Source organism: Dipodomys spectabilis, unplaced genomic scaffold, assembly GCF_019054845.1.
Source record: "Dipodomys spectabilis isolate Male_0828 unplaced genomic scaffold, ASM1905484v1 ptg000089l, whole genome shotgun sequence".
NCBI lineage: Eukaryota > Metazoa > Chordata > Mammalia > Rodentia > Heteromyidae > Dipodomys > Dipodomys spectabilis.
The window spans coordinates 14947348-14965053 of record NW_024870766.1 but is presented as its reverse complement, the minus strand read 5'-3'; the positions used below and the strand labels follow the sequence as shown (position 1 = coordinate 14965053).

At 42.9% G+C, this 17706-nt stretch overlaps 2 protein-coding genes across 4 annotated transcripts in view; one reads left to right on the top strand and one right to left on the bottom strand.

The window, feature by feature from the left end:
- The window catches only part of Ccdc146 (coiled-coil domain containing 146), a 115261-nt gene extending 114016 nt beyond the window's left edge, over window positions 1–1245 (top strand). For both annotated transcript variants that reach the window (XM_042684549.1, XM_042684550.1), the window contains one exon: window positions 305–1245. In XM_042684549.1, coding sequence (XP_042540483.1) covers window positions 305–508 — 204 coding nt within the window. In that variant the 3' untranslated portion in view covers window positions 509–1245. The remainder of the gene's footprint in view (window positions 1–304) is intronic.
- A 1177-nt stretch (window positions 1246–2422) lies between these two features.
- LOC122111929 (gamma-secretase activating protein) overlaps window positions 2423–17706 on the bottom strand; it is a 74779-nt gene continuing 59495 nt past the window's right edge. For both annotated transcript variants that reach the window (XM_042684743.1, XM_042684744.1), the window contains 12 exons: window positions 16839–16967; window positions 15928–15986; window positions 14718–14749; window positions 11935–11996; window positions 10035–10130; window positions 7364–7434; window positions 6486–6580; window positions 5693–5812; window positions 4884–4945; window positions 3399–3500; window positions 3172–3271; window positions 2423–2568 (listed from right to left, as the gene is read on the bottom strand). In XM_042684743.1, coding sequence (XP_042540677.1) covers window positions 2477–2568; window positions 3172–3271; window positions 3399–3500; window positions 4884–4945; window positions 5693–5812; window positions 6486–6580; window positions 7364–7434; window positions 10035–10130; window positions 11935–11996; window positions 14718–14749; window positions 15928–15986; window positions 16839–16967 — 1020 coding nt within the window. In that variant the 3' untranslated portion in view covers window positions 2423–2476. The remainder of the gene's footprint in view (window positions 2569–3171; window positions 3272–3398; window positions 3501–4883; window positions 4946–5692; window positions 5813–6485; window positions 6581–7363; window positions 7435–10034; window positions 10131–11934; window positions 11997–14717; window positions 14750–15927; window positions 15987–16838; window positions 16968–17706) is intronic.

The window sequence follows — 17706 nt, the reverse complement described above, 5'->3', positions numbered from 1 at the left end:
GGCCTGGACCTTGTGTGAGCTTTTTTGCACTAAGCAAGAGCTCTACCACTTGAGCCACAGCTCCACTTCTGCTTTTTGTTGGTTAATTCAAGATAATAGTCTCACAGATTTTCCTGCCCTGGATATAAGATGGGGCGAGGGGCGGGGGGAGGGGATTCCCACATCCTGGCCACCTGTCCCTTTGGTGCATATCAGCCAGCACAGCCTAAAGGTGTCAGACCCAGCTACGCCCTTTATGATCCAAGGATGAAGAAAGTTTACAGTTTTCAGAAAACTAAAAGGAAAACGTTCGTTCCCTTTACAGGAGTTGTTTGAAACAGAGACTCGCCAGCTGCCCAGTGGCGTGTACACAACGGCAGAGCAGCGTCCAAATGCCTACATCCCCGATGCAGAGGCCATACTTCCGCTGCCAAAACCATATGGCTCCCTGGCTCCTTTCAAGCCTAGTGAGCCTGGAGCCAACATGAGGCACATCAGAAAACCAGTTATAAAGCAAATCGAGATCTGAATATGTGAGCCAACCCCAGCTTCCAAAAGACAGGACTTCTCCAGGCTCCCTCACACCTATGGCCAGACAACGTAAGCACAACTGTGCTAAGCACTACAGATCCCTAAGGGACCACAGCCAACCACAGAGAGCCACAGCGTTCCTCTGACATGCACGACCTACATCCCACATGACATTCTGTGGGACACAGGATGCTCCCACAATTATGTCAATGCATCTGTTTCAATTGCTCATTTATTTCTTTCTAGTGATTACATTTCAGAAATATATAGTAAGCCAAGTGCTGTAACTGTAAAAAATAAATAACTTGTCAAAGAAATACAGAAACGGAGTCATCTTTGTCTATTAAAAAATAAATACTATTTCAGAAAAGTGCCCTTTAAAAGGTCAGAACAACTATCCACAACGGGAAATACCCCAAGTATCACAAAGGCAAAATTTGCTGTCCACGTGACACCTGAAGATGCTGTTAGTAAATCTAAATCATGTAAAAAGCAGTGTGAATCTGATCATCTCCCAAGCAATGTCATAACAAGACATTGTCCTTTTAATAAGAATCGATTTACTACAAAAATACGTCTGCTCTAATTTATCTTTCTTTATAATTCATATCTTTATAATATCCTTTGCCAATAAACTCATGATTATTTTAGCTCTGATATCAGATTTTTCAAAATCTCACCAAAATGAAATATTTATAAACTGGCAGTCTGGGGCTTGAACTCAAGACATAGGCGCTGTCCCTGAGCTGCTTTTGCTCAAGGCTAGCACTCTACCACGTGAGACACAATGCCACTTCTGGCTTTTTCTGTTTATGTCATATTGAGGAATTGAACCAGGGCTTCCTAGGAAAGCACTCTAATGCTAAGCCACATTCCCAGCCCCCTTCACTCAAATCTTGCTCAGAAAATAGACCAAACCTTTCAGCATTTGAGTCTTTTTTAATAACAATATTACTAACTTTATAAATATAAAAATTAAACAGTTTTATCTGAACTATCACCAAAACTATTTAAACACTATATATACCCATTATTCCTTGTTATAAATCACCCTGTACTGGAAAAGCAGGTGTGATTTAGACCAAATTCAGTCTTTTTAAAGCCTCTTTCCAAGTAGTTATTCTGCAATATTTATTTTTTTCTGCTTTTTCCATGTGATTTTCAGTGGTGCAACTAGTTCAGCTTTTCTAAACACTGTTTCATAAATGTGTGTGTGTGTGTGTGTGTGTGTGTGTGTGTGTGTGTGTGTGCAGGTACTAGGGCTTGAACTCAGGGCCTTATGCTCTTACTTGCATTTTTCCCTCAAGACTGGTGCTCTACCAGAAGCGATAGCTCCACGCCTCCTCTTCCACTTCTTTCTGGTCAATTGGAGATGAACCAATTGATTTTGGACTGGACTGGTTTGGAACTGTAGTCCTCAAATCTCAACATCCTGAGTACATAGGACTAGAAGTATGAGTTTCAGCGTCCAGTCCTGAAGTTTTAATGTCAATTTTATTTCAGAGTGCAATCAATACTAACTTTTGGCCTCTTTTTTTTTTTTTGGTCATGGACCTTGAACTCTGGGTGTGGGCATTATCTCTCAGCTCTTCAGCTCAAGGCTAGCGCTCTACCACTTGAGCCACAGTGCCAGTTTCAGCTTTTTCTGCTTATGTGGTGCTAAGGTGTTGAACCCAAGGCCTCAGGCAAGGAAGGCAAGCATCTACCACTGGGCCACCTTCCCAGACCAACTTTTGGCCTCTTAAACCACTAAAAAGAGCACTGCTTATGCCGTTGTGTGTCTTCTTATGTCGTTTGTAGTTATTTATGCTTGACTGCTTATCTCAAAATTAGAATGAGTATCAGTGTGAAACTTAGATGGCTGAGTAGTATATTCCAATGATAAATATTGCAAAAGAATTCCCAGCAGGCATAAGACCAATGAGGACTATTAAAATTGGAAGCAGATCCAATTGCATTTTTTCTTTTATAAACCTAAAAGCATGGTAGTGTGTTTCAGTGCTGCTTCTTCTACAAATTCTGCATCCACGTTGTCATGGCCCTCAAAATCACACAGAGCTGGCAGGAGAAAAAAAAAGAGAGTATGTATGTGATCACCATGGAGCCCATTATGAGCCCATTTGCTCATTATTATTTTATATTGTAGTAAAACATGTTTTTCTGAGAATACAGAGTATACTTCAGCACTAAGAAAGAGACTTCACATTAACCAAACATGCATTAAGTCTGCTCAACACTTTAAAACTTTAAAGCTAATTATTCCTTTGGTAACTTAAGAAGCTTATTGTAATTGGATTTTGTGTGTGTGTGTGCTGGTCCTGGGGCTTGAACTCAGGGCCTGGGCCCTGTCCCTAAGCTTTATTGTTCAAAGCTAGTACTCTTATCACTTGAGTCACCGCTCCACTTCCAGTTTTTTCATTGGAAATAAGAGCCTCATAGACTTTTTTGTTCAAGCTGACTTCAAACTACAATCCTCAGATCTCAGCCTCCTGAAAAACTAGTATTATTGGCAGGAACCACTGGCACCTGACTTATAATGGCTAATGAAAATCCATTTCAGTGAGGATCTGCTCATAAGTAAGGGGCATATGAAGAAGAAAACCAGAAACAGGGAAATGGGTCAAGGGGATAAAGAGGAAACCAAGCAGAGGAGTGAATTACCTTGATTGGAGGACTCTAGATGGGTCAGAATTTCAATGAAGTAGTTGAGAGGCAAAAATTCGACAGTGAATGATGACTTTTTGATCACAGAATTCTGAGCCTTAAAGGGAAACCATGTGTGCTATTAGTTGAGACTCTAGAACAAACCCAAATTTAAAGGAAGTGATAAGCAGTAGAATGTCTGTCCGTGTGGACACATTAGAATGGGCAGGTGGGAGCTGAGTCACCTGTTTCTTATAGTTCTGGAGCAGTCGCGTCACGTGGTTCCTCGAAATGATGTTGGAACTCACAGGATGATCCCAAAGTCGGCAGATCTTCTGACCAATAAGCTATTGTAAAAATTAAAACATGGGGGCTGGGAAGTGGTAGAGCACTTGCCTCGCATGAATGAGGCCCTGGGTTTGATTCCTCAGCACCACATAAGCTGAAAAAGCTGGAAGTGGTGCTGTGGCTCAAGTGGTAGAGCGCTAGCCTTGAGCTGAAGAGCTGAAGGACAGTGCCCAGGCACAGAGTTCAGGCCCCACGACGAACAAAAAAAAAAAAAGGTTAAAACATGTATTAGAGAAGATTGTTATCTCCCTGTTCATTAGGTAGCTCATCTCCATAGTTTCAAACCTCAGTCCAAAGTAGGTAGTTGTTGTAAAGACAGGCCCTTCATGACTAGTAGCTGGTGGGAAAAGTCCATGTTGCTGTGAAGGTGTGCTTCTGAATTCTGAGTAACTATTCTCAAATGTTGCTATGAAGAAAGCAGTTTATACACTGAGGCTGCCAGATTTTGCTGCTGCTACTACTCATCAAAGCTGGAGATGGGGATGCAAACCCTAAGTGACATGTTAACAAAAAAATCAGCCTTGCAGGCAGACTTATAGCAATTTCTCTGCCATAGTCTTGCCTATTCTTGGGGGAATTAAATTCCCCCAAGAGTCTGAGGCAATAAGTCAAAATTGGAGACTAAACCAAATGTTCTACAACATTCCCCCAGAGAGACAGCCTCAGAAAATAGTCTCTGTGTTCTTTGCTGAACTCAGGAAGCCTAGGATGGGGAGGACTGATACAAAGCAAGAACACTAGGTCCAGAAAGCCAATGGACATCCATTGGGGTGAAGAAAACTGAATGTCTCTACAGAAAGAGACCTGTGCCAGAGGTACAGTGTTCAAGGAAGGTAAACAAGACGGGGCAGTCTCCTGGGAGGAGGAAGTTTGCAAACTCCGAGGTTCAAAAGCCTGTGGGCTTTCATAGTCTTAATAGTATTTCTGACTCAGAGAGCTAACATCTCCCACAAAGAAAAAAAAGGAAACAAGGAGTGCCTTTATAACTTTTCCCATATGTTTCTCATTCTTCCTTTGACTAGGAATGTTTCCCTACAGGCAGAAATGTGGGCAGAGGAAATGTAGTTCCAGAACCTCCTGACCTCACCTGTATTTAAATTGCTTATCAGTTTAAATAGTGAAAGCACATGTTTCCCCTCTCCCTCCTCCTCAGACTCAAATGTAAATATTAGTGTGGTTTCCTGAGAGGAGAAAATGACTAGCTGTTCTCAGTGAGTAGGTCCAGTGGGGACAACCAGCGGAGGGGTGGGAGCAGATAGGGTTTCTTGGAAAAGGCTGAAAAAAAAAGAAAGAATGTTCCAAAAGCCAGTGAATGCTTTTCTTGAAAGAAGAAATTGGAAAAGGATGTGCCAAGGCTTAAGGGAAAATAAAATTCTGATTACCGGAGGAAGCCGCACAATAATGCCGAATTTTAGTTTTTCATTTTTCTCTGTGTTGTCCAGATCTATGAGAAAGTGAGAGATTGGCAAATAAGACAAAAAAAATCCAGTTATATCCCTCATCAAGTTTTTAATATTTGAGTAGTTTATCCTGATACTATGTATTCCAACTTTGCATTCTCAAGCTAATCTCAGAAGGCTAAATAGACATCTGACAAACTTAAAACAGAATATACTTTGAGGAATGGCAAATGCTTTAGTATATACTAGCACAACTCAGCTATTAAAATACCACACACTTTGATCGTTGAAGTGAGAGTGATTCCACTAGAGATCTTACTCAATGGTCAAATGCCCATAAACACTGCACCTCTCTCATTAGCTTTTCTTACATTTCAAGTCAAACTTAGAGATGACAGAGTTAATCAGATGAAAGTAAGCTATTTCATTATACTTTTATGGGCAATCAACTTAAGAGACTCCTAGCCTCAAGTGTCCTCTTATACAAATAAAAGCAACCTAAGAGCTGTCTGGGGCCTCTTGGAGAAAAAAGTCATTTCAAATAGACTCAAAGGATGCTTCCAGGAAATGGAATGTACTCAATAGGACCATTTGCATCATTGGTGGTACTTAGGGCAAAACGAAAATGAGGAGCTATGTGTCAAATATTAAGAATTTCAAGAGTTATTGCAGAGCAGTAGACCCCAAGCATGGGACCCTTCTGAGTTAGCCAGACCCTCTATGTGGCACACTCCAGGAAGTGAGCCCTGGGGTTGCCCAGGTTGGAATGTGCACTCTGTAGAGCCTCTGACCTTTCATGAGCCGTGTGACAGCTGTCTCGGTAAGCAGCAACACTCCATTATCAACGTAATGTAGTAGGTTATGCAAAGGGAGGCAGTTGACCCCAAGGATCATGTGCAGAGTGTGGAATCCTAGAGTGAGTGAACAAAGAATCAGCCAGTATTTCCAACCTTTCTAGTGGGACAGATTTGATCATGTTACTGAATGATGACTTAGTTGAGTTTAGTGCTGGGGCCTTCAGTCTACTAAATTCTTTAAAGAAAACGTTCACATTTCCTTCTTTGTATTATCACAACTAAATATCATATGGGAATAAAGTTCCAAGTATATATTTTTGCCTTTGGATCGATCCCTTCTTAGGCAAAATGAAGGCAAGGCTTACTCTATGAAAAAAAGAAAGATTTTACAGTTTAATATGTTTAGAATTCTATAGCAAAGACAGAAAAGAAAATGGAAAAGCTTCAGACTCTGTATGCCCAGGCTAAATGTCTGAGACAGGAACCAATTGTCCAGGAAAGTTGGAAAAGCAATTACCTTTAACCATGTACATGAGAAACAACATCCACTGAAAATTTCAGGGAACCAGCAGGGGCTCCCCCAAAAAGGAATGACAAGCTGCAACATAGTTTCTCAGTAAGGAGAAATCTGGGCAGCAGAAAGTAACCTCAGTTCCCATCTCTCAGTGACACCAGACACACAATGATTAGCACACAAGTCTCGTTGTGGAATTTGTAACATCTGGGAACCATGTGAACAGGAAAGAACATTGTCAAGACACCAAAGGACAAAGGAGCCAAGACTCACCAGGAGGCAGAGGTAAAAGCAAACTGCTGGTAGCTTCCAAAATCCTGGTCATGGTGTGAAAGACTGCAAACTCAGCAGCACTGTTAGGCCTTTTGCTGGGTAAAAGTAACAAATCAGCATGTCAGCCATGAAGCGCATTTCTGAAAGCCTGCGGGCTCCAGCCACCAAGGATTCACAATAGTCATGAAACTCTGTATCCCATGAAAAGACTCATGCAGGTGACACTGACCATCAGCCTAAACCCTAGAATTGATCCAGGGCAGTAAGCTCATGAATTATAAGTTGTGCCAGGCAGAATGGCACATATCTATAATTCTAGCACTCCTTACCTGGAGGCAGAAGGTTCACAAATTCAAAACCAGGCTAGGGGGCTGGAAAGGCAGCTCAGTGGTAGAGTGCTTACCTTGCATGCATGAGGCCCTGGGTTTGATTCCTCAGCACCACATAAGCAGAAAAAGCCAGAAGTGGCACTGTGGTTCTAGTGGTAGAGTGCTAACCTTGAGCTGAAGAGCTGAGGGACAGCGCCCAGGCCCAGAGTTCAAGCCCCATGACCAACAACAACAACAAAAAAAGACCAGGCTAGGCTACATAGTAAGATTCTATTGGTCAATCAATCAATGAATAGAATTATAATCAATCAATGAATAGAATTATAAGATGCATCAACTGAAATTCCCTTTCATGTAGTACCAGATTCATGTGTCCCCCCTCCTTTAAATTCTGGGTAAAAATAAATAAACTACAGTAGACATTGCTAGAGCTGGTGGTAAGTGCTTTGAAGCAGTAAATTTCAAAAGGACTTTGCATAAGCAGGCAGCTATCAGAGTTGTCAACTCTTCATCCGTCACAATGAAGGGGAGGGGAAGAAACTGGCATACCAGCGGAGAACCCAAGGGTTAAGCTTGTGTTTCCTCCAGGTGCTTTCCAGGATGCGGCAAATGAGATCCAGCTAGAGGATGAAGATAACCCGTTAGCCACACTCATCTTCTTTTCCACTTGGCCCTCCAGCTGTTCCTCTACAGCTTTGACCCACACAGTCGGGGCAGCTGGCTTTTGAACACACAACACACAATCAGCCTTTCAGAGGTCAATTCAGAGGCACTGACATCCAAATTGGGAAGACTGCAAATGTGACCCAGATTGTAACAGAGCCCCCTCTGTCTGTGTGGGCGATGCCCCGCTTGGCTTCCCCAACTAACTGGCCGCACCGTTCACATTTACAGTCCCTCTCCCGTCAAGGAAGGGCAAGTGCCACTGGTTTTACTCTAGGCCTGTGACACTGAAGGCCAGGAGCTGGTAGTAGAAGAAAGAAGACAGTGTGGCACAGAGGTGTTGAGCATGATCTGTGAGTACAAGCAGTACACACAAGACCTGGCTATGTAGTTGCCTTACCTAGGCAAGTCACCTCTCCTCCCAGATCTGTGTCCTCTTCTGACAATAATGGGGAAGTGCTCAGTGGGGCTGTTGTAAAAGTTAGATGGCCTGCTTCCTAAAAGCTGGTGCTCATTCAGTCAGAACCATATCGAGCAAGGTAGAGAGCCTCTGTGCCCTAGGCTTTATCCCAGAACCAATATAATTTTGCAAGAAGCCTATTAGCAGAAGGGCAGTCTCCACAGCACTATCCACCATGAATTGGTACATTGCACTTGTGGAGGGATCTACAGAGATGTGCAGCAAGCAAGCATTGTGCTCACTGATACAGTCTCAGTTTGTCTCTGGTTGGAATCAAGAAAATATGTAAACAATATAATCAAGTTCTGTGGCAACATCCTTGGCTACAGTGTAGGAAGACTGCAGCCATTTTCCTTAGAGGAGACATTGCTGGTTGCTGCCAGGCCAGGCAGAGACATTTGCCTGAGCTTCTGAGATAAAGGGTTAACACAAGCTAGTATCAAAATTTTAATGCACGTAAGAAGTGATGCTTGAATGAGAACCCTTCTTAAGACTTTGGAAAGCAAAATCTGAAGTCAACAAAAGGAAGATCTAATATTTTTACTTTTAGAAAGAGGCAGAAAAAGCTAGGCACTGGTGGCTCACATGTCTAATCCTAGCTACTCAGCAGGCTGAGATCTGAGAATCATGGCTAAAGCCAGTCCAGCAGGAAAATCCAAAAGACTCTTATCTCCAATTACAGTAATCACCAAGGGAGTGAGGGGAGTGAAGCTGTGGCTCAAGTGGTAGAGCACTAGTCGGGAGCTGAAAAAGCTCAGGGACAGCGCCCTGGATCTTAGTTTAAGTCTAGGACTGGCACAAAAAAAAAAAAAAGGCAGAAGACCAAGAAAGCAAGTGGGTCAACAAGGGGCAAATCATCCATGTGTTCCTAAAGTGAGCTCTTTGCTACAGTTCTACTGGCAAGAAGAAATGTTTCAGTGCCCTGATCATGAAACTCAGGATACAAAAATACCCAACTTCTCCTAATATAGTAGGAATTATGAAACTCGAATCTTCCAATAGAGATTCAAATGTTTTTAAAAACAGACATGAAGGACTACAATACAGGCTGAAATTTTTAAGCTTGAAAAAATTAAATCAGTCCTAGCAAATAAACTTAACTCATTTTCCAAAGGTCACCACACAAATATATGCTCAAATATATGGCTCATTTGCATACCAGTCTTACCCAAACTTGGAGAAATAAGGAAGCATTCTTTCTATTTCTGTTTAAATGTTTTAGTTCCAAATGTTCCAGCTCCAAAATAAGATCGCACCTCAACTCCATGCTTTTTAAAAGGCCTAAGACAACTTTAAAACTCAACTTCATTACATCATTTCTTAAAAATTTGCCTGTGAACTGGTGTGAATCTAATTTGTACCATACAATTTCTTCTTTTCTTTTTCTTTTTTTTTTTGTGGTGCTACCAGGATTTGAATACAGACCTTTACACTTGCTACACATTGCTATCATTTGAACCACCCCTATTTTTAAGATAAGATCTTGTGTTTTTGCTCAGGCAAGCATCAGATTTTGAGCCTCCTACCTACAGCTCCTGAGTAGATGGGATTTTACTTCTACCACCATACCCACCTTGTTTGTTTAGATGGTCTCACTAACTTTTTGTCTGGAATGATCTCAAACAAGTTGGACTTACAGGCATGAGCTCCCATGCCCAGTTCTGTATCACACAACTTTAATACCTGGCTACCAGTATATCAGCAGATTCCAATGTGGTAATATTTATACAACAAGCTGGATTCTGGCCTAATGGACTGTTGGCACTAGTTAAGAATTGTGGTTCAAGTTCTCTCATGTATTCATAGACTTCCAGGTAAAGAATCATGCCTACTGTTTCATAAGGTGATTTGGCAACCATCCTCAATTTATTGCTCTATGCCCCCACGAGTTTGAGGGAGGGCAATCAACAAGTTCTCTTTGTTCATTGTTCTCATTTCCCTTCCCTCAATCTGTAGTGCCGAATCTACTGATTGGAAGCTGGGAGATCTTTTCGAACCTAATTTGAGAAACATACAAATGGCTCCCTGACCTACATTCTGAGGGTTATACCCAGGATAGGGAGTCAGGTGGGGACAAGGAGAAAAAGCAAAACCAACCAGTTTGGAAACATAGTCCAGAGCCAACTGTTCAATGTTCTTCCTTTCTACTCCCTGTAGGTGTCTCAAAAGATGGTCTTTCAGCTCGGACACCATCTGAAAACAGGATATATGTTAGATAAGTCATAATCGACCCATTCATACCTGTAACAGGTCGGACTGACCACCATTTATTTGGGGTGCTTTATCTTTTGCTCTGGTATGTAAACCCATTCTAAAGTTGTTTTTTGGTTTTTGGGGGGGGTTTTTTGGGGGGGTCCGGTCATGGGGCCTGAACTCTGGGCCTGGGCGCTGTCCCTCAGCTCTTCAGCTCAAGGTGAGTGCTCTACCACTTGAGCCACAGCGCCACTTCCGGCTTTTTTGCTTATGTGGTGCTAAGGAATCGAACCCAGGGCCTCAGGCATGCAAGGCAAGCGCTCTACCACTGAGCCACCTTCCCAGCCCCCCCCCCATTCTAAAGTTTTATAACCTTTTCTTCATGTATTATTTTTCCTATGGTAGTGTCTTTATCACACTGTTTTCAATGGTTGTATAGTATGTTATGAAAGTTCTAGTATTGATTTATTCCTTTCTTGTGAGACATATTTTTACTATTGTTAATACCACCACCACAGGAATAAATTCTAGAAAATAATTTGCTATATCCCCAATTCAGTTCCTAGAAATGCAATTTGCTGGATTGAGGACTTAAGACTTCTAAGCTACTACCATAGTGCCTCTTAGGCCCACTATGCTGTGCACAGCACCTTTCAGGGGACTAGCCAGACCCTACACCTCTCTCTTTGCTAGTATAAATTTTAAATGTATGCCATTTTGATAGTCAGCCAACAAAAACAAAGAAACCCATTTGTGCTATTTGTCATAGGATTGCTAATGCCAACCATTTTCTATGTCCTCCCCAATCTAGACATTTTGGCCATTTACTTTGGAAAATTGATCCACTACTTCCCTTAGAATGGCATACCATTTTGTTAATGATTTATCAACTTCATTTGCCAAAGGCAATCATTTATCACATTTGTTACATATCGTTTTCCAAATTTCTTACTTAGCTTTATGATTGTTGTTTGTTGTTTAGGATTTTAGTCACTCAAGTCTGTTTTTCTTATCTATGTTCCATAATATTTTAATAGCTTTCTCTATTTCAGTATTGTTTCTCTCCTTATTTAATTCACATTCTTTTATATGGTTTAATTTCTTGTAATAAATTCCTTTAAATAGTTGAAATTTTTGCTTATTTGTAGCATAAATGGTGGTATGCTTTAGGTAGGAAAAAACTAATTTGCTTGGAATTTTTTTCCAAATACTTAATCATTAATTCTTTATTTAAAATTTCCACATTGGTTTTAAGTATTTTATTGATTACACACTAAAGATTCAAACTAAAATTAGTATCTCTGATTATATGCTTCTGTGTACACATCATTTATGTGATTATGTATTTGTTGGTACGATTAATTAATCTTTACTCCCAAGAGGGCAGTAATTGCAGCTGCCAGTGGCTCATGCCTATAATAATAGCTTGTTAAGAGGCTGAGATCTTGGATCAAGGTTCAAAGTCATCACAGGCAGAAAAGTGGATGAACTTTTACCTCCAATTAACTAGGAGAATGCACGGGAGGTGTGGTTCAAGTAGTAGAGCTCTAGTTATGAGGGACAAAAAAGCAAAGTGAAAACACAAGGCCTTGAGTTCAAACCTTGATACTAGCACAAAAAAGGGGTGGGGATGGGGTGCAGAAATCATGTATGTATGGTTTATCACTAGACCTATAGGAACTACAGAGCTGGCAACTATTATTTGTTCAAATAAGCAGAAAATATGATCAGGAAGAGAGGTAATAACTAGCCATTCCTTCTTCTACTTGGGGCCTGCTGTTTGCCACACCTGGAAACCACTTACCAGCCCGATGAGCAGCCGCTGGTGGTGGTCATCCTCCTGCAAGAGCGGCATTAATCTTGGCTCTGGAGAGAGCAAGGATACCATAACTTTCAGGAAATAGCAGGTAAGAAGGAAGAATCCACCTGAAGTTTCCTTCTCTAAATTATGGGGGAAAGTAACATTTCCATAATGAGGTGAAAAATGTGTCAGTGTGGCCTGGTCTAACAAGGCAAGCTTGTCCCTTGGGTGATGCGCAGGGCTCTATAAAACAGAGCAAAATCAAGGGGCACCTTCCTAATGCCTCTGCGTTCTCTCTGGGACTTCTCTTCCACCAGAGAACCTGTGGTCATCCAGGAAGCTCTGCTGCCCTAGGGACAGTGACACAGGCCTCTCTTAACCTCAAGGAGGCGCACAGCCTGAGGGCTGGTGGGGCTCAGTGGGCTGCCTGGCCCTCTTACTTCCTGGCCCCTTATTGGGTGACTGTGGGGGTTACTGAGCCTAGGAGTCAGTCAACTACCGTGACGCACAATCCTAATGGACACAAGTTATCTGACTGATAATGTCGCTAGGTCAATCAAACAGGCCCCTTCTTCACCATGACTGGCCCTGCCAAGACTAGAGAGCCCTACCCTCTCACTTGGCTCTCCCCACCCCCAGGCCCAGGGCCAGGACCAGAGGGCAGAATAATTGCCCTGTCCAGCTGGCTGATGACTCTTCTGGGAGACACGGCCCTTGGCTCCTGAGAAGAAGTCCTACCCTCCAATCCTACTTAGCTCTCAGGACTGAGAGGGAATTGTAAACCATGAGCCCAACATCCCTGAGTCTCCCAGGACTCTGTGTCTCAGACAGTATTCCTCACAGGAAGCAGGTCCAGTCAAAGCATGTGACAGGATGGGGAAGTGTCCTGAAGGATCCTAAGAAGCACTGACAGACAACAGCACACAAACAGGGGCAGGGCCACAGGACAAGCTCTATAAGCAGGGGAGGAGGGACAGGCAGGATCAGAACCCCAAGACAGCAGCAGCATCTTCCACATTGTACCTCAGCAATGCAACAAGGATCACTCTGAATCTACCACATTCACACCCTGACTGCCAGGGCAGGGTACCTGGCTTCAGGCACAAATGGCCTGGCTATATCAGAAGAGGCTGCTGCCCTGGGGACAAGCTCACTGGCACGATTGATTCACTGGGCTGTGCACAGCGACCAGGTGTTAAATTACACAGGCTCTAAATTAATTTCTGTGTAGGTCCTCCAATAGAGATCTAAACATTCCAGGACATAAAACAGGAAGGGACATCAAAGCTTCTTTAATGAAGGCTGGCTTTCATGAGGCCTGTAGGTGTTCCTCCGGTCCCCAGCAAAAGGGTGTGTGCCTAGTTATTCTCAACTGCCCCCTCCCCCAGATCCCCCAGGCTAAGTTCCTCCAGTTAATAATATCTCCAGGCTGGGCTGGGAAGGTGGCTCAGTGGTAGAGCGCTTGCCTTGCATGCATGAGGCCCTGGGTTCGATTCCTCAACACCACATAAACAGAAAAAAAAAAAAAAAGCCAGAAGTGGCACTGTGGCTCAAGTGGTAGCGTGCTAGCCTTGAGCTGAAGAGCTGAGGGACAGCGCCCAGGCCCAGAGTTCAGGCTCCATGACCAGACCCAAAAATAAATAAATAAATAAAATAATATCTCCAGGCAAGCAGGCTCTTGCCTGAAATCCTAGCTATTTAGGAGGCTGAGAAAACTGAGGGTCTCAGTTCAAAGCCAGTCTTGACAGAAAAGCCCATGAAACTCTTTTATCTCCAATTGACCACCAAAAAGCCAGAAATGGAGCTGTGGTTCAAGTGGTGGATCACCGCCTTAGTGGGAAAATGCCAAACAAGAGTGTGAGACCTGAGTTCAAGCCCCAGTACAGCGCTCTCTCTCTCTCTTGCTCTCTCTCTCTCTCTCTCTCTCTCTCTCTCTCACACACACACACACACACACACACACACACACACACACACACACACCCATTTATCACCTGCAAGAACCTCCTCCAGCCTCTTTCGCCCACCACTCGGTTTAGAAACAGCAGCATTACTACATCCTCCTCACAAGGGCAAATTGCCGCCTCCTATTCCCGCAGGCACTGGGGGCACTGTGCTAGGTGTGACCCACATGAACCCATCGCCCCTCACTCTACCCCTGAGGAAGACACACAAAAGGCACAAAAGGGCCAACAGGAAGCAGAGGAGCACAGTTAGCATGTGACAGCTCCAAAATTTAAGTCTAGTTCTCTCTCTGGCTCCAGAGCCCAGTCTCCTCCCCTGGACTAAAACCTTGCCCAGTACACACCCAACTTTTAGGCAAAATGCAAGGCACATACAAATGCAAGGCCCTGTGTGATCACACAGCTAGAGGGAAAGTAGTCCAGACCAAGAGGACTGACTGCCCAAGTGCATGCTGTGAGCACCGCCAGAGGGCGTGTTGATTAGAGCTACTGTGAAAGGAGAAATGAGAAAAGCCGAGGGCAAGCTCCCAGTGACTCCTCCAGCAAAAGCACACTCAGCAGCTGATCCTGAAGGCCCTGGAACCAACACAGCTGTAGCAATGGCGATATGGCCACTAAGGATGTCACTTTAAAGGGCATTGCCTTGGTTACCCTACCGGAAGTAATTTCTTTGCCAACCAATGGTAGGAAAAACAGTGCTAAGAACAAAAGACTAACATCCAGAAAGCTTTCCTACAGGTCTTTTCTTTTTTTTTTTTTTTCAAGAGGCAATGACCTGCAGGTCTTTATTCTAGAATACGAAGCCTACAGGTCTTTTCTTACCTGAATTCCTTGCTTCTATGTTAGAAATCACCCTACAAAGAAATTAGTCATGTTATTCACACAGGAAGCATTAAAAAAAAAAAAAAGATTAAGCCACAACACTATACCTTCTCTAAAAACCCATCAAAGTACAGAAACTCTTCTCAGGCTACTGGAAACCTCAAAAAAAAAAAAACTTAAGTGATGTACAAAAGGCCACATTAAGCAATTATACATCTCAAAGCCTGTTAGTGCCATCAAAGGCAATAATTTAGAACAATTGCAGCTCTCAGTTATTGCGACTAATAAAGACAAAAAATAGAACAGAGGTTGGCATTAGGCCTATACTTTGAGCACTCTAAGATGACTCATGTATCCAGAAAATACACTTTCAAAATAAAAGCAAGCTCCCCAGCACACGAACAGGGTTGGACTTTGTTGTCTGTTTCTTTGTGCTGGTCCTAGGAATTGAACTCAAGGCCTGGGTGCTGCCCTTGAGATGTTTTGCTCAAGGGTAGCTCTCTACCACTACAGCCACAGCTCCATGTCTGACTTTTTGATCATTAATTGGAGATAAGAGTCTCAAAGGCTTTCCTATCTGGGATAGCTTCAATTTGAGATCCACATATCTCAGCCTCCTGAATAGCTACAATTACAGGTGTGAGCCAGTGGGGGCTGGTAGTTTTTGTTTGTTTTAAGAATTTACATCTGGGGCTGGGAAGGTGGCTCAATGGTAGAGCGCTTGCCTTGCATGCATGAGGCTCTGGGTTTGATTCCTCAGTACCACATAAGCAGAAAAAGTCAGAAGTGGCTCTGTGGCTCTGTGGCTCAAGTGGTAGAGTGCTAGCCTAGAGCTGAAGAGCAGAGGGACAGTGCCCAGGCCCAGAGTTCAGGCCCCATGACCGGACCCCCCCCCAAAAAAATAATTTAAATCAACCTACTATCTACCTTTGTTCTCAAAAGTACTTTTATAACAAGAATCTCCTTCCCATTTACACACTATAAAACATCTATCCTAGTGTGCAAATATAGAAGGCATAACCTATAAGTTCTTCCCCTAGAAACTCTAACACCAAAAACAGAATAGGGCCCAAGTGGTTGTGTGCATGAAGGTGATAGCATCATTTTGCTGAGGACACATAACAAAAGTAAGCTACTTCCAAAATGGTAACCACCAAGGTTAATAAAAGATAATTGTCTTACAGAAATGAGAACCTTAAATTTTACTTACTTTAGAGCATTATCAAGAATATTCCTCACATATGCTGTGGCCCTTCTTTTTCCTGTTTTCTGGAAGTGAGAATATGTCAAGAACATGAGAAGTGAAGGTTCTTTGGGATGGCACTTCCTTTACATCAAAAACATAGCACATACAGCTAAGAGTTTTAGAGAGAAGAAACAAACTTCTGTAGATCATGAAAAAAAACTATTAAAAAACTTTAAACGTTTTATTCTGAAGCAACAGAATTCCTGGAAGTTTCAAATCAACTATATATAGCAGTACTACAAAGGGACTCATATTCTCATCTGGTCTCTCCTTACGTTCCTTACCTGACTACACTGTCAAAATCAGGAAATCAGCATTGGTACTTGTTTTCCTATAGCTTGACATCATTATCTCACACGTGTAGAGTCACATTCCACAACGTACCACCGCAGTCAAACGAGGGACTCTTCCATCACCCCAAAACCTCCCCCTGTGGAGTAGGGCCTAACATTCTCACTTGGTTTTATAGCAGGTGTTCTACCATTTGAGTCCCACCTCCAATCCAGTATTTTGCTGGTTAATTAGAGAATGGAGTCTCTCAGACTTTTCTTCCCAGGATGGCTTTGAACTGAGCTCCTCAGTTCTTATCTTCTAAATAGCTAGAATTACAGCATGAGCCAGTGATGACTGGCTAGAATACCTAGATTTTCCAAAATTAATATTTAGCTATACAAGTTGGAGATTTAGGCATTAATTGCATTTCCCTACAAAGGTGCTGTGCTGTGTTTGATTTGCCCTTCAGTCTTATCATCAGAGAACAAAGATGGTTGCCTATCCATTGGGAGATCGGCAAAGTTCATTCAGGATGACCACTGCCTGGCACAGCACCCATGGTGGCCCTGCTGGCTGCTTTGATCTCCCTGACCCATAAGTACCTCTTCAGAGATCAGGTTGTGCCACTCTCTCCCGACCACGCTGTTGTGATAGTGTAAGCGTGGCTTGGTGTACTTGACATACTGGAGGTTGGTGTTCAGTCTTTCCCAGTAGCCCTTAAAGCTATGGACCTGCAAGAAACAGAAACAGCAGGCCTGAGCAGCCGGCCCAGGACTCATAGCCCAGTAAGGATCCCCCAAACCCCACTGCCCCAGTTCTCAGGGGATAGCGTCTCCCCAGGAAACCCTCCCACAAGGTGACTGGTTCCACAGGAATTCTAAATAGAAAGTCTAAGAGAGTCTGGCCTCCCTACTTCATTTCTTTCCACATTTATAACAGAGAGAGCTGCTACTCATTTCCCAAACCAACAGGACTTCCCTGGGTTGGGCTCAGAGGGGAAGCCTGTATTAAACACATCAAGCCATTTCCTCCCTAGAGGGCCATTTTCCGAGTTCAGTGATGTCAACAACGCTGAGTTCAGCCAGAAAATGTTCCTACCATTTGGAGTAAAGAAAGAAGGCTTCTTTTCCTGTGACACTTATTTATATCCAAGAACATGTTTCAAAACCCAGTAATCAAGAAAAGGACGGAAATGATTTTATATTGCCACTGTTGTCCAACTATCTTATACTAGATCTTTAAATTTTTATTATTTATTTTTAATTTTTTTGGGGTGCCAGTTCTAGGGCTTAAACTCCAGACAGAGGAGCTATCCTTGAGCTTTTGTGCTCAAGACTAGCTCACTATCATTTGAACTACAGCTCCACTTCTGGATTTTTTTGCTAGTTAATTGGAGACAGGAGTCTTACTGTACTTTCCTTTCTGGGCTGGCTTCAAACCCTGATCCTCAGATGTCAGCCTCCTGAGAAG